This window comes from Cervus canadensis, chromosome 13, assembly GCF_019320065.1.
Source record: "Cervus canadensis isolate Bull #8, Minnesota chromosome 13, ASM1932006v1, whole genome shotgun sequence".
In the NCBI taxonomy this organism is placed as follows: domain Eukaryota; kingdom Metazoa; phylum Chordata; class Mammalia; order Artiodactyla; family Cervidae; genus Cervus; species Cervus canadensis.
Window position 1 is genome coordinate 13,273,981 of NC_057398.1, and position 15,961 is coordinate 13,289,941.

At 36.1% G+C, this 15,961-nt stretch overlaps 1 protein-coding gene across 5 annotated transcripts in view; it reads right to left on the minus strand.

The window, feature by feature from the left end:
• Window positions 1-15,961, minus strand: part of HMCN1 (hemicentin 1) — a 512,408-nt gene that overhangs the window by 168,489 nt on the left and 327,958 nt on the right. For all 5 annotated transcript variants that reach the window (XM_043486094.1, XM_043486095.1, XM_043486092.1 and 2 more), the window contains 6 exons: window positions 15,324-15,475; window positions 14,129-14,252; window positions 9,646-9,821; window positions 7,075-7,171; window positions 1,421-1,543; window positions 519-680 (listed from right to left, as the gene is read on the minus strand). In XM_043486094.1, coding sequence (XP_043342029.1) covers window positions 519-680; window positions 1,421-1,543; window positions 7,075-7,171; window positions 9,646-9,821; window positions 14,129-14,252; window positions 15,324-15,475 — 834 coding nt within the window. The remainder of the gene's footprint in view (window positions 1-518; window positions 681-1,420; window positions 1,544-7,074; window positions 7,172-9,645; window positions 9,822-14,128; window positions 14,253-15,323; window positions 15,476-15,961) is intronic.

Genomic DNA, 15,961 nt, shown 5'->3' on the forward strand with positions numbered 1-15,961 from the left:
AGTACTAGCTAGAAAGAAATAACTGCTCTCTGGTTATGTCAACACAATTTAAACGTGTGGGTCTTATGAAAGGTATAGCTGTCCCTGCGTATCCAGAGGTGACTAGTTCCAGGATCTAACTCAGGTACCAAAATCTGGGGATGCGCAAGTCCATTATATAGAAAATGGCACAGCATTTACCTATAACCTATGAACATCCTCTGTTACACTTTAAATCATCATGAGATTATAATACCTTACAACGATATGTAAATAGATGTAAATACAATGTAAATGATATGCAAATAATTGCCTGATGCCCAGAAAAATTCAAGTTTTGCTTTTTTTTAAAAACTTTTTGGACATTAAAAAAAAAACACGGATGTGGAATTTATGGATAAGGAGGGTCAAGGAGGGCCAACTATATATTATAACTATACTACTTTGAATCTTAAAGATATGAAGAAAAAGTAAAAGAGAAGGATGGAAAAGTTTTTTTTTTTTTAACTGCGCCAAAGCCTGGCTAATCAATAACTTACTGTAAACTTGCAGACTGTAGTCTTTCTTTGCAGTCCCAGCAACATTCGATGCCATACATGAATAGAGCCCTGCATCAGATTTTTCTGCAATTGAAATCTGCAACTGCCTGCCTCCAGATAAAATTCTGAGTCGCCCTGCAGAATCAGCCAGCACTGGAGAGCCTGCAAGTAAAACCAAGTGGCAGAATGGGAAACAAACATATAAGGCATTTGTGTATATACTTCTAACGAATACACATACATATTTATTTACTTCCTGTTCACATGCTTAAAAGGCAGAGGGTACTGTATAATAATCTATGCAAAAAGGAAGAAGAGGAAGAAGAAAGAAGAGGAGGAGGAGGAAGAGCAGGCTCTCTTCTGCAAACTTTTCTTTCAATCAATATTGCATTTAAAGAAAACATATTTCATAAAATAAATTTTTAAAAAAATCTCTAAGTAAAACAAAAATTATTTCTTAAATCAGCTAAAAATTTAGAAGATCTGGTACTTAAAGGACACATATTTGTGGATGAATAACTGAAAATCTGGTGAACTTCAGAATTCAATTTAACATACATTACAAAACTGTCACATATACCAAAAAATGCTTACTTTAGAAAATAATTTTTAAACCTATTTTAAAGAAGAAAAAATAGTTAATTGAATGGTGGATTCGTGATCAGTATAGCTGCCCTTTAAATTAATTTCTTCTTGGAAGTAGTCTCAAATCTGAAGATTATCACCTTGACAGTATAGAATTATCACGTGACACATTTAGCATAAAGCAAGAATGAAGTCTAATATTTTAGTATGCAAACTTCAAGTGAGTTTATTAATAAATTGGCATGTTTGTCAAATAAAACATAAATTCATTTAATATTTATACTTAATTATATAAATGTCAAAAGATGAAAACTAACCTTTTTTCTTCCAAATGAGATTTGGGGGTGGAATACCATTTGATTCACACAATAGACTAATGAGGTGTCCTTCAATGACTGTAAGTTGAGCAACTTCATCAGAACCAGAAATATTTGGTGGTACTGAAAGATTTTTTTTAAAAAGGAAAAACACTGTTTTAAGAACAATTATAAAATTTCCCTAATGCTTTGCATGTTAAAAGAAAAGGTTCCCACTCAAATGGAATGAAGAAATAATCTAGCACTTGAAGCTGACATATCAACATCACATTAAAAGCCAATTGTAAGATATAGAATGAGTATGTAATAGCAGATTTCCCATTTTCACAGACAAATTTAATTATCAAAATATTCAGAACAACATAAAAAGATGATATAGTATAGTATGGATATTTAGACATGCTAAATTTGAAAAATGAAGACATCTATCAAGTTTAAACTTAACCCAGCCATTTGCACCTTGTGAGCTTTGATATCTCAGATGCTGGACAGAATCAAAAAGCATCAGGCATACAACATAAAGCAAAGAACAGAGGCAAGGCTTCCCAGGTGGCTCAGTGGCAAAGAATCTGCCTGCCAAGCAGGAGACATGGGTTCGATCCCTGGGTGGAGGAGATTCCCTGGAAAAGGATATGGCAACCCAGTATTCTTGTCTGGGAAATCCTATGGACAGAGGAGGCTGGTGGGCTACAGTCCATAGGGTCACAAAAGAGTTGGTCATGACTTAGCAACTAAACAATAAAAAACACAGGTGAGGAATCTGATCTAAGAAACAGATATGTTACCAATCCTGGATTGCACAGTCTGTCTCCCCACTGGCCTCCAACTTCTCCTTGGAACCTTCAAGGTGAATCGACTACCCAGACTTTTCTCTAAGAGGCTGAGTCTGCATTTGCTGGCCAAATTCTCCCCTTGGACACTCTTCTGGCTGCAGTATTATCACATGATAGATGCTTGTTCTCCTAAGCTCTTGGGAGTTGAGGGGTAGGAGAATCCTCCTCACCCACAAATGCAGCTTCCAGCCATTGTTCAACCACCTCCACGAAAGTCTCTATTCCTTTGAGGCTCATATCATCCATTTACTCCCCTTTCTCTTTCTTTTCACTCTCTGTGAACCTGTCATTCTTTTTCCTTTCACTGAACAATTTGGTACTTGTTTCCACCCCTTCTCTTCACATTGAAGACCTGCCATCATTATATATAAACTCAAATGCCATGCCTAAACATCTGACTACTCAGTTCCCTCAGCTCATTGATATCCTCATCCCTTTCTCCATCAGAAACCATACACTTCTCACCATCTAGAACATTTCTTCTGTTAATTTACAAAGGTAGGCCACTTTCTATCCTTACAGCTCCTTCACTAAAGTATTCCTAACTCTCAACTCAATGACCTAATTGAATGTCAAGTCCTTAAACCTTTCAGAAGCCACTCAATCTGCTATCTACTTTTTTATTTACTTACTTCACTATCCAGCTTTGATTTCGTGTTCAATAATTTCAACTGGTCTTCTGCCAATATTCGCAGCTACCCTACACCATTGCTTTTCCTATTCAGCAATATCATTTCTTGGGATAAATTCTATAGATTACTCTGACATAACCTATCCCACACATGAAATGTCTACAGAATAAAATGACAGCTATACAGACTGCCACCAACTATAAATCCATGACCTCCAAACCAAACTCCACTCTACTCCCATGGCTTCCATTAATACAGATATTTGAAAACCTGTATCTGTAATGCAGACACAGTCCCTGAGATCTGGACTTTTATATCTGACTACATTTAATTATCAATAGATCCTTGTTGGTTACCTATTTTAAACATAGCAGTGTGTACATGTCAATCCCAAACTCCGAATCTACCCTTTGCACCCCCACTTCCCCCTGGTAACCATAAATTCATTCTCTAAGTCTGTTTCTGTTTTGTAAATAAGTTCATTTGTATCATTTTTTAGATTCCACATACAAACAATATCACATTATACTTGTCTTTCTCTCTCTGACTTACTTTACTTAGTATGATAATGTCCAGGTCCATCCATGTTGCTGCAAATAGCATTACTTCATTCTTTTTAATGGCTGGGCAATATTCCATTGTATACACATACCACATCTTCTTTATCCATTCATCTGTCAATGAACATTTAAGTGGCTTCCATGTCTTGGCTATTGTAAATAGTGCTGCTATGAACACTGGTATGTATGTCTCCTTTCGAACCACATTTTTCTCCAGTTATATGCCCAGGTGGAGGATTGCTGGATCAGATGGTAGCTCTATTTTTAGTTTTTAAGGAACCTCCATACTGTTTTCCATAGTGGCTGCACCAGTTTACATTCCCACCAACAGTGTAGGAGGGTTGCCTTTTCCTCACACCCTCTCCAGCATTTATTATTTGTAGATTTTTTGATGGCCATTCTGACTGGTGTGAGGTGATATCTCATTGTAGTTTTAATCTACATTTGTCTAATAATTAATGATGCTGACCATCTTTATATCTGTCTACTTAACATCTCAATGTGGGTACCTTAGAGGGATTCTCAAACTCAACTTGCCCTAAACTGAACCTTTGTTCCCTCTCCAGGGGAGGATGCTGCTGTCCACACAGACCAGCTGATCAGCCCAAACCAACATCCATCTTTTACCCTTTCCTGTTTCTATACCTCTCAATGTAATCAACCAATTCTATTAATTCAATTTCTTAAAAACTTAAATAATTAATTTAATACTAAAAAACTAGAGTTTACTGGCTTTCTTCCTAAAATACAAATCTGAATGCCCCAGTCCTCCTTTGAATCCTGTTAGTGGTGTTCTATCACCTTTAGAACCAAATCCATACTTTTAAAGTTGATTTTATAAGTCCTTTTCTATATGCCCCTTTTACTCTTTCCTACCTAATTTTATATCTTCTTATTCTCTTCTGAGCCACACTAGGCTCCATAGTGAATGATGGTCCATTCATTGAATATAGACAATGTTCTCTAGGTCTTTATACTTCCATCTTCAGAGAGCTAACACCTACTCATCCTTAAAACCTCAGTTAGATGTCACCAGCCCCTTGCTATGTCTTCCCACAAAATCTCCTGTGATAACTCTTAGGAGGCAATTTTAATTATCTTTTGAAAGGTATTTCTACACCAGCAGGCTCTAAGTTCTGTGTGACCAGTGTCATTGTCCTTCTTATGAACCTACCTATGCTACTCATGGCATAGTGCCTAGAACACAGAGTCACACCATAAATAATTTTTGAGTGAATCCAGTCTTTAAGCCTCAACTTTCCTTTATCATTCATTCTTACATCTACTGCTTTCCTCTTTAAGAGGCACAAGTCTACTCATCTGTTAAGTACACTTTACAGTTTATGTGTCATTTGACTTCTCTGCAACGTGTGCCATTATGCATTCATTCACCCATTCATATATCCATGTCCAACCTATTTCCTATTTGCGTTCTTCTTCTGGGAACACCACTGTCCTGAGTTTCCACAAGAGAAGCTTTACCCAGTTTTCCTCCCACCTTTTTGACAAATGTTTCAACTCAGTTTCCCATCTGGAATTTCTTTTTCTGTCTTCCTTCTTACATGGTATGTGAGAGTCAATCTACACAGTACTCTTCTATACATATTCTTTTTACTCTAAGCAATCAGCCATGAAATTAAAAGATGCTTGCACCTTGGAAGAAAAGCTATGACCAACCTAGACAGCATATTAAAAAGCAGAGACGTTACTTTGCCGACAAAGGTCCATCTAGTCAAAGCTATGGTTTTTCCAGTAGTCACATATGGATGTGAGAGTTGGACCATAAAGAAAGCTGAGAGCTGAAGAATTGATGCTTTTGAACTGTGGTGTTGGAGAAGACTCTTGAGAGTCCCTTGGACTGCAAGGAGATCAAACCAGTCAATCTTAAAGGAAATCAGTCCTGAATATTCATGGGAAGGACTGATGCTGAAGCTGAAGCTCCAATACTTCGGCCACCTGATGTGAAGAAGTGACTCATTGGAAAAGACCCTGATGCTAGGAAAGAATGAAGGCAGGAGGAGAAGGGGATGACAGAGGATGAGATGGTTAGATGGCATCACCGACTCAATGGACATGAATTTGAGTAAACTCCAAGAGTTGGTGATGGACAGGGAGGCCTGGCGTGCTGCAGTCCATGGGGTCGCCAAGAGTTGGACACGACTGAGTGACTGAACTGAACTGACTGATAAATCAACAGTATTTCAATAAAGTAAACTTTAAAAATATAAAGAACTAAAAATAAAATTATATTTTGTTGTACAATTTTTTAAAAGCGAATTCTTCACCTCACTTTCTAATTGATTATCATTCCGAATTTTTCTTTTTCACTTCTTTTTTCAACCTTTACTTGATAACACTTAGCAGTGTCTTGTCCATGTTGGGAAGTATATGAATATTTTTCCCACTTGAGAGAAATAAGAGAAGGAAAGTAAAGGAAACACAGAGGGAGAAAAAGGATGGAAGGAATTAGGAAGAAAAGTCAATAATATGTAACATGTTGTTTAGTCACTAAGTTGTCTTTTTGCAGCCCCATGGATTGTAGTCCACCAGGCTCCGTCTATGGAATTTCCCAGGCAAGAATACTAGAGTGGGTTGCCATTTCCCTTCCAGAGGATCTTCCCGACACTGGGATTGATCCTATGTCTCCTGTTTGGCAGGTGGATTATTTAGCACTGAGCCACCTGGGAAGCCCAATATGTAACTAATATGTAATAAATATAAATTTACTACATAGTAAATTTTAGTATTTAAAGTAAATGTATTCCTTTATAGGATAAATGATAACACTTCTCATAATTTTCAAGATTTTTAAAATGATAATAACAGTTTATAATTAACAAGCTATTCTCTAAGTAAATGCATACTTTTAAACAATAGTTGTTCTCCATTGGAATCAGATTACTTCCTCTGCTTATTTTTATTTTAAAATGTTTTTAATTAACTTTTATAATTAAAGTTATATTTCATGTCATTATCTCAATAATTAAAATGTTTAAACAAATATAATCAAAATTAATATTGCTTAATATGTTATAAATGAATGTAAACAAGTACTTAAAAGTTGATTATTTGGGAAACAGTAACACTTTTTAACAACTGGCAGACAACCACAGTTAACATAAAAGTTGCAATTATTCCTAAAAACTATCTCAGTAGCAAACAAATTATCTTAGTAACTTATTAAAACTTCAAGTGAGTATAGCATTTCACATTCCTCAGCAGGGTAACCTCATCTCCCACTCCAACTGCAATTGCTCTGTCTTTCTCACACACTAAATTCACATACATAATTTGGTCTTCTGACATTTTCAATTAACCAACATGCTCTCTGTTCATGGAGAATGCTCAATCATTAGCAGATCTTGGCTATAGAAGCTAGAGGGCATGTTAATCAGTCAGGAGAGGAGAACATCACAGTTACAGTGATCTATATATTTAGGTTTAAGAAATCCATTTAGTTGCCCTTGAATTAAGTATATAAGCTGATATTCAGGACAGCTCTGCATCATTTAAACATATTAATTAATATCTATCTATGTATTATTTATGTGGTTGTCAGTTTAAGAACTGATACAAACAATGAAAGGTCAAACCACAAGCTGAATCATTTAAGGGTTGATCTCACTTACCCCAGATGTTGACATTATAGTTTTTCTCAGTTTTTCCTGCAACATTTGTGGCTTCACAAGTGTAGCGACCACCATCTTGAACCTGAGCATCTTCAATCTGAAAACAAAATCATGCTTTGAAACCAGTTTATATTTTGTAATTAATTGGGGGTTTATATTAATGTTGCTGTGATCACTGATTTTTCATTTGTACTAAAGGTTTTCAAACATATAAAAAGTAGAGAAAATAGTATTGGGTTAGCCAAAAAGTCTGGTCTGTTTTTCACTTAAGATGTTATGAAAAACTCAAATGAACTTTTTGGCCAACCCAATAAAATTGATGGCTATATGCTCATTACCCACGTTCAATACTTATCAAGATTCAACAATTATCACTTACCTTGTCATACCTTGTTTTAATCTCATTAACTTTAGTGGCTGAAGGTCTAGAAAGGTCTTTTAAATATGATTAAGATAAAATAGCACCAAAAAAACCCCCACAATTAACCTTTGAATGAGTTATTTATGGCTTTAAATATACAATTTTTTATGCCCAGGACATCTTCAGTGAAATAATACCCTTACTCTTAGTTTATTGCTTTCTTCTATATCACATTTAAAAGCTCCTTCAAGTCAACCATTATACTCAATTAGTCTTACTCTCCTAGTACCCAGTTTGGTGCTTGGTAGATAATTGAATATCAGTAAATATTTTCCATATATTTATCTACAACATACATGAATACTTATCCATCATTTATTCTGAGACCTTTCAGCAGTTATTAAGAATCTTATACTAGGTACTACAGGTAGAAGATACTAAGAAATATAGTGTAATATATGGTTTCTGTCTTGAGTTTGCAATCTAGCTGATAATATAAAGCATGTGAACATAAAAGAGTTTAATAATAAACAAGGTATAAATAACAATAAAAGATACTATAAGAGGTATAACAAATAATATATAATTGATGGCTAACTTTGAAATCAATTGCTAGAATAGTCAAAAGAGGGCGAATCACTGGAGTTGCAGTTATCACCGAAAGTATTTAGTCTTCACTAGTTCTCATCTCCATGGCGTCTTCTCCCTACATCCCTTCCTCTGGACCCATACATTCCAGGGCGCCTGGATGGCCTTGGTGGTAGAGATTCAGGGGATCCCAGGATTTCTTCATTCCCTCTCTCCTGGCTTCCCAACTCCACTGGGATCTGTGCTCTGAAGAAATGAACTCCTCTCCTCACTGAAATTGCGAAGACAGTTCTAATCATGTACCGCTCTCCCTCAGCAGTGCTGGGACTTGTGTTAATATAATCATCTCCCCCTATCATTCAGTCGGTGCTGAGGTTTGAGAATTCTAGCTGCTTTCTAGAACTCTGGGCTCTGCTTCTGAGAAGGGCAGCACTTTTTGCCTTTTTTCCCGCTCTATAACTCAACTGACGGATCTTACTTCCTCTATCAGCGACCCTGACCTTTTCCAGCCTTACCAGCTCCATCATTACAGGATTGTTATTTTGAAAGACTCCATTCTCTTGCCTCTGATAACACACATTCGCGCTCCCTCCCCCTCTCTCCGTTATACTTCTACTTGCGGAAGCTTCTTAGCTTCCCTTCATGCTGACAATTTTCATTCACTTCTCAAGACTCTCTTTGTTTAACAGTGATAATTTTCTTTTACCAAGAAGCCATGTGGCATAGTGGTTAGCAGCATGGATTCTGAAGTTATACTTCTATGTTCTAATCCCATTTCTGCCACTTAGTAACTATGGGCAGATTACTTAGCCATTCTCTCAATTCTACATAGGGTTATTATTATGAGAATTTTATAAACATTCCAGTGGCCTGTTAGCTTCCTGAATCCTAATTCCTTAGGCTGACTTTCCATGTTAGTTCTTATTCCACTCAAATCAACCCTGTCAACATTATTTCCAAAATTCACTTTGTTAAATTGTTTCAGTATCATGAGTTTACTTGCTGTTCATAGCAGGTCTTTTGTCCCATCTACCCATAAAAAGCCAAATAGCCATCCAAGACTATTCTAGGCAACCATAACCTTACTTTTTGCTATTTTTTCCAAATGTACTGTCTGTATCATCCACTGAGTAAGTAACTTAGAGCCTTATAGCACTTAGCTGCATTTTTCAATTAAGCTGCTAGATTTTCATATATTATATAATTTTGGAAATAATTTTATATGTATGTATATTGAATATATATTTATATATTTATGTAGAATTGGAAAATTTTGCATAAATGTGTCATTCTTTTTTGCATCCCTATGCAGAGCACCTAGAATGGGTATTCGCTGATTGCTTGGATGACTGAAACAATGCACACCTTAGAATGTTTCTATCATATTTTTCTAGAAGCATTTTTTGAATGGCTTTTGCCTTCAAATATGAACTGACATTTAAATATTTAAATCTTACTAGGCATAAATTAGAAAAAATATCACAAAACTCAGAAGGGTTCCTAGAATTTTAGAGGATAAATTTAGTAGGATACTTGTAAAGTTTAATAGTGTACTATTTTGATAGGGGTAACACTAAAGCCATGATCTTAGAAATAAGAAGTAAATGAATCTGTAGCCTTACCTTTAGCACACTCCCATTTTCAGTAACACTGAGACCTGGTCTCTTCAGCAAGGGGCGGCCATCTTTTAACCAGGTCAGAGTCGGTGGGGGAACAGCATCACTTTGACATAGTAACTCCACAGCTTGGCTAATGAGGACAGAGACGTTCTGTTCTTCTCCCATAATATTTGGTGCAACTAAGTGAAAGATGGGTTTTCCCTCAGGATAAAAGAGGCCAGCACACTGCTTATCTTTATTAATCATCAGGACATATACTGTATAACTTTATTAGTCCTTTTAAGATGTAGGATCACAGTAATTCTAGCATACCCTCTTTGCATCACTTGGTTCAGAATCAAGTGTTCATAAATCACTGATTAATGTGTTCCTGTTGAACAAAAATAGTTTTTCACTAACTTTTCGTGCAAAAAAGTTTTAGAACTGGAAGTTCTCATCAAGTGCCCATTTAAGAAACTTCTTGAACTCTAAATCACCCTTTAAGATTTTCAAAGTATTAAATCACTCATGAAATATTTTGGAAATAACAATGAATTAAAAGCAAATACATTTTTGATACTTATATATTTTTTGCAAAATAAAAATAAATTGCATATACATAGAGGCAAAATAAAAATAGAGTTGAAAGGGATCATCCTGTCCCACCTCTCAGCATGCAAAATATAAGATGGGTGACAGATAAGACCTTATGTGAAATAACTGATTCTATGGAATAAAGACCATGTGGGATAACTAAATCAGTGACCAGCTGTATAACACACAGCTACATAAAAAGAAGAAATGAGTTGAAATTTTAATGAGATTAAAATGAGAATTCCCTGGCTACAAGGCTTGTCAGATGCTGAAATATGTTCTTGGAGGAGTTTAAGGAATCGCCTTCCCTTGGGTATATTAAAAAATAGAGTAAACAATCATTTGTCTTAGATGGTCTAGGTACAGTCCTGCCAAGAATGAGAGGGTGGGCTTCATAAGCTCTCAAGGACTCTTTCAGGCCTGTATTTATAATAATTCAAAAACATGAACTAATAATGAAATCAGGCCTGTTATTAAAGGGCGACTCCAAAAAAGCACAAAGGGGAATTTCCCCAGCCATTTCTCACTAAATTCTATAACTATTTAGGATTGTAAGAAACATACCATATTTGTAGTTTTTTGTTTTTGTTTTTACAAGAAAGGCAAAGTTTCACTGAATGAATCCTAAAGGGTTTTTCCAAATGCATTGGGAGAAATAAGGTGCTCATGGTACAGAACATTTTAACAACCCATTAGCCATTGCTTCTGGCTTGACACTGCTGCGTGTGGCAAAATGACAATGGACTTTAGCTAGCAACATGTTTTTCCTGTGAATTTTAGCTAGTAACATGTTTTTCTGTAACCAGGAGATTTCTCTGATACACAGGAAAAGGCATACGAACTACAGGGTACGTTCTTATGCTGTTTCTGGATGCAGGACTTGTGCTAAACCCAAAGGAATTAATGCTAACAAAAGAAATTTCACACTCAATGGTTGGAACAGACCAGTGGAGCATTTGGGCAGAGATCTGTGATGTCCATTCTGCTAAATTTAATAGCACACACAGATACTGGCTCTCCATCAGCTTAAATTTATCTACGGTGACAGAAAAGAGTGGGATTATTTTTCACATGTGAGACAACAGAAAAAGATACGCAACTAGTCTGAGATGAAAACTTCTATAATCTCAGCAAAATGAGCACAATGAGTGCCATCTTCTATTATGAAAAAGAAAAAGATATCTTTACCAATCTTTGCATAAAGAGTCCTAAATAGAACAGCATATGTCATAGCTTGGAAATAATTTCAGGTCAAGTCTGGTCTCTGGATAAAAATGTACTATGACTATGAGAATGAAAGCCGCTAAGTCGTGTCCAACTCTTTGCAACCCCGTGGAATTCTCCAGGCCAGAATACCGGAGTCATTATAGTACATGGAATTCTCGAGGCCAGAATACTGTAGTGGGCAGCCTTTTCCTTCTCCAGGGGATCTTACCAAGCCAGGGATTGAACCCAGGTCTCCCACATTGCAGGTGGATTCTTTACCAGCTGAGCCACAAGGGAAGCCCCATGACTATGTAAAACATGTTTATCTTAGATTACTTAGACTTTTTAAAAGAGCATGGATTCTTTAGGACTGCTTGTAGTTGTAAATGTCAGAAATAATTCAAGAGAGCAGAATGCTAATTTCCAAATAGTTTTCCTTTAATTACTTTTCTTACAGCTACGTAAGCTGAGTCAAGCTCCAAAGGAAACCAAGTTTTTCACATTGAGAGGAAAAATATAAAAACAGAAGAGTATTTGTTTCTTAACATAAATTAAAGCAAATCTAATTATAGTTGAGGATATATATTACCAAAGCCCATCTATTTTTTTCTGCCCTGTCTTTCATTTCCAACTTTTTGTTTAGTCTGAAAAGAGAAAAATCTTCCACCTGTTAGAACCCTGGGTTTCTTAGATGATATCACTATTCTGCTTTGCAGCCATGTTGCTTAGGAAGGGGTATATTGGGCCTGTTTCTCATCCTGTGCATTATACCCGTGACACGTAAGTAACCAAGTCAGAACTGCCATGGGGCTATGCTTGTGGAGATGCTGGGGAATGTGTGATCGCTAAGAAAGCTCTCTGAGTTTCAGTTTAAAGAAAAGATACTGCAGGAATCTAAATCATTTAAAAACTCAATTCTCTTGTCTCAGCACTTCAGAATACAGTAAAGCATCCTCCAAATTTATACCAAGGAGAAACAGTTTAATGAACGATGCTTGTAACTGTAGGGATAGCTATTTTATCCAGGACGTGCTCCTTTTATACCCCTACACTCTATGATGTGGATCTGAACTTGTCTTTGGCCATGAGCAACAAACCAACCCAAGACTGCCAAGGTTAATACCACAAACTTAGGAACATAATGCAGGGGCATAATATAAATAGTAGAGGACAGATTAGAGGCTAATTTCAAATTAAAATGGTTTGACACTTTAACATTAGAAATACATAAGCATAGCAAGCTACTAAACACACACACATTTTCAAACACACGTACATGTTAGCTGGCCTCTTGACTTTTACTACAGAGGGAAGATTCTGGTTTTTGGACTAAAAGACTTGTATGAGAGTATCTTAACAAAATCTTAAAGAATAGTCATGCACATCTTCATAACTCCTGGAAAATATCAACTCTCTATCACCTCTCAGGTCCACTTTTGACATTAATCAATGCAGAAATGGAAAAAGCCAGAGCCAGATTTTCAGAGCTGACTAAAACCCAGTGAATACCAATGGCAATCCTGGGCTTGGCTTGCTCATGACTGAAGGAGCTACTGTGTCACAAACTTAAACTGATCAATCATCCTCTAAAAACAGTTTAGACTGGAAACATTCCAATTCTTCATAAAGCATAAAGTGATCCATTAAGGGAAGGAGTTAGATTCCTTGCGATTGGGCATTTTAGACTCTGTTTTCTCAGACACAGAGCACCAAAAAGCCTGGAGTAGGGATACCCACACATGTCAACTGCAGAAGCAACAAAAATGGGGGATGCATACAAGTTTTGGGTAGTTTACTGATGCCAACTGGGTTTTTTTAAGCTAAATTAGATATCTATGGTATCTATGCTGTCACGAGGGGCCTTTTAATTAAAAAATTAAGACTTATTAAGTCAAAGTTATTTGTGATGACTATATTTGTTTTTGGCGAATTCAAAAAGGTACATCAATTCACATGGCCTGGAGGTTAAAAAAATAATACATTTTTTAATACATATTTTTAAAAGGAGTGAATTCTTTGGAGCTGAGGTGGGACCTAGAAGGAAAGACCTGCATTAAACAGATACTCTTTGAGGGCCACAGAAGAAACAAATCCATTATTCCAGGAAGCAAACGTATAACGCAAATGAGACACTAAAAAGAAACAAACCTGAAAAAGTCCTAAATGCAAAGGTATACTAAAATGTGAAATGACGAGTGTAATCTATGAATGGAGGCCAATGAGACCGCAATTTCATCCTGGGGGCTTTTTGGTGTGACGGAACCAGACCTTTCCTTTGGTATATTACAGCTGCATCACAGGTAGGAAAAAAACTTGAATTTTGCCTAATTTATATTCAACTTTTGCTTCCTAAATCATCCTTTAATTCACAGACGTAGTATTAACTATAAAATATTACTGTACATATAATTAAAAGGTAAGAAAATCTAGGCTTCAAATAGAATCGATCAAGAGAGCTACTTGAAGAGGAGCTTGCTTTAGTGAGAAGATCATATCTTTGTATGCATTTTCATTCTCAGAAGTTCAAAAAGGGAAAATCAGTCAAAGTCAGATATGAGGCAGAAAGGGTGAAACTGATTCTGTTAATTTTATAACTTCATTTCTATTGTTCATAGCTCTCCATTGTCAAAAACTCTCAACTGTGTCAATGATCTTAGGACTTAAACACAGCTATTTTGGAGCAGAAATAATTATGAAAATGTCTCACCATATACTCTGAGGTCAATGTCCCTTTGTTTCTCCCCGGCAGCATTTACTGCCACGCAGGTGTATCTCCCGGTATCACTGATCTGTGCACTGGTCAATGCTAGGATGCGGCCCCCAGACAGAACCTATCAAAGAACAGAACACTAAATAACCCACGTGTCTCCTAAGAAGGGTAGGCGTAAACATACTTTTTCAATTATTTTCTGAGATTAATAAATCGAACATCTGCCTCTAGAAGTATTTCTACCTGGATATTTTAAAGAGGGAAAGCATCATTTAATCTCCTCATTTTCTCCATGGAGGAAGACAGAGAATAGAACCAAAGCTGGCAATAATCACTGAAAACAACTCTCCACATACAGGATCAAGTGAAGATCCAACTTTATCTATGCTTACTACAGAAAGAGAGAAAGCTACCTTTATCCTCTTCCTAATTATTCTTGGGAGAACAATTAAGAAGTTTAATATCATTATAGCAGTCAAATTAATTAGTCAAACTCACAGCCCTTTTATTCCATTGACATAGCTGTACCTCAAAAATACGGACATTGACTCTGGATAGTCTATGATCCCAAATTCTGCAAGTGAAGGATTTTCAAGAAATAGAATGGTGGAATAACTATGCCTTCTTCAAGGCAAAACAAGATTAAGGTACACTTTAAATGGGATATATGTCTTTGTATTTCAAATTTTGAGTCAGTTCAAAGTACTTAAATTTTGTTCTCAGACTCAAATTTCATTTCTCATGATGTTGTCTTTTTTCATTTTTCTTGATATGATGTTTTTGTAGAAGTGACTATACTCTAGATGGTTCTCTGATCCATTATTATTTTCAGAAATTTAAATGTATCTACCAGGAAATTCCTGCTTCTGTTCTTGATGAACATTTCTTTGTGTAGGGTATCTCTTATGGTGATACCAGAGAGTGGGAATAGGGAAGCAGAAGTACCTAAAACAATAGTCAAAATACAGAACTCTATATGAGACAAGGGAACTCTTAGATATACTGAGGTTTTAATGAACTGTCTAGAAATCCCAGTTGTGTGTCCATATTTATAGATGTATATATATATATACATTTTTGGATAACATTTGTGAATCCTTGTTCTGCAAGTTCCTTTAACAGTTTTATTTGTTCCGACTTTGTGGGCTGAATATGAGATGGTAGATTTGCCTTAAGAAATGACACAGAGTACCTGTATCCCATTAGCGAAACTAGTGACAGGGCTCCCATCTTTCAGCCAGGTCAGACTCGGGGCCGGGATGCCTCTGGCTTCACACTCTAACCTCACCAGGTTATTAACCACCACTGCCACCATGCTATTGCTGCCAAAAATTGATGGGGGCACTGGAAAGGAACAAAAAAGTAAATAAAAATAAGGCATGTTAACATCAGAGAATATTTTATCTCAGAATAATAACAACTATGTGTTCTGTCCATAATAATATGTTTCACATTTTTATTTCTTGATTTCCAGGTTTGTGTGTGTATGTGTGTTTCCCTCCACTGTATCCACTCTAGTATGTTAACTATGAATTCCTCTTAAAAGCATTATTAGAGAAAACAACTTGAAAACTTTTCTTGAACCGATGATTCTGATAGACTATATTGACAAACAGGGATACTGTCATTAGCTGATAAGATAGTTGATGACCATTCTGAACAATTCATCTAAAGCAAACTTAAGTTCAATAGCATGTGAAAATAGAGCATTTAATAGGAATCCAAAAATGTAAACACTTATCAGTATTAGAACACTGCATCCTTAAATAAAGATGACAATAACACATTCTGTTAAATATCAACACTAGAATTTTATAGAGGCACTTGATC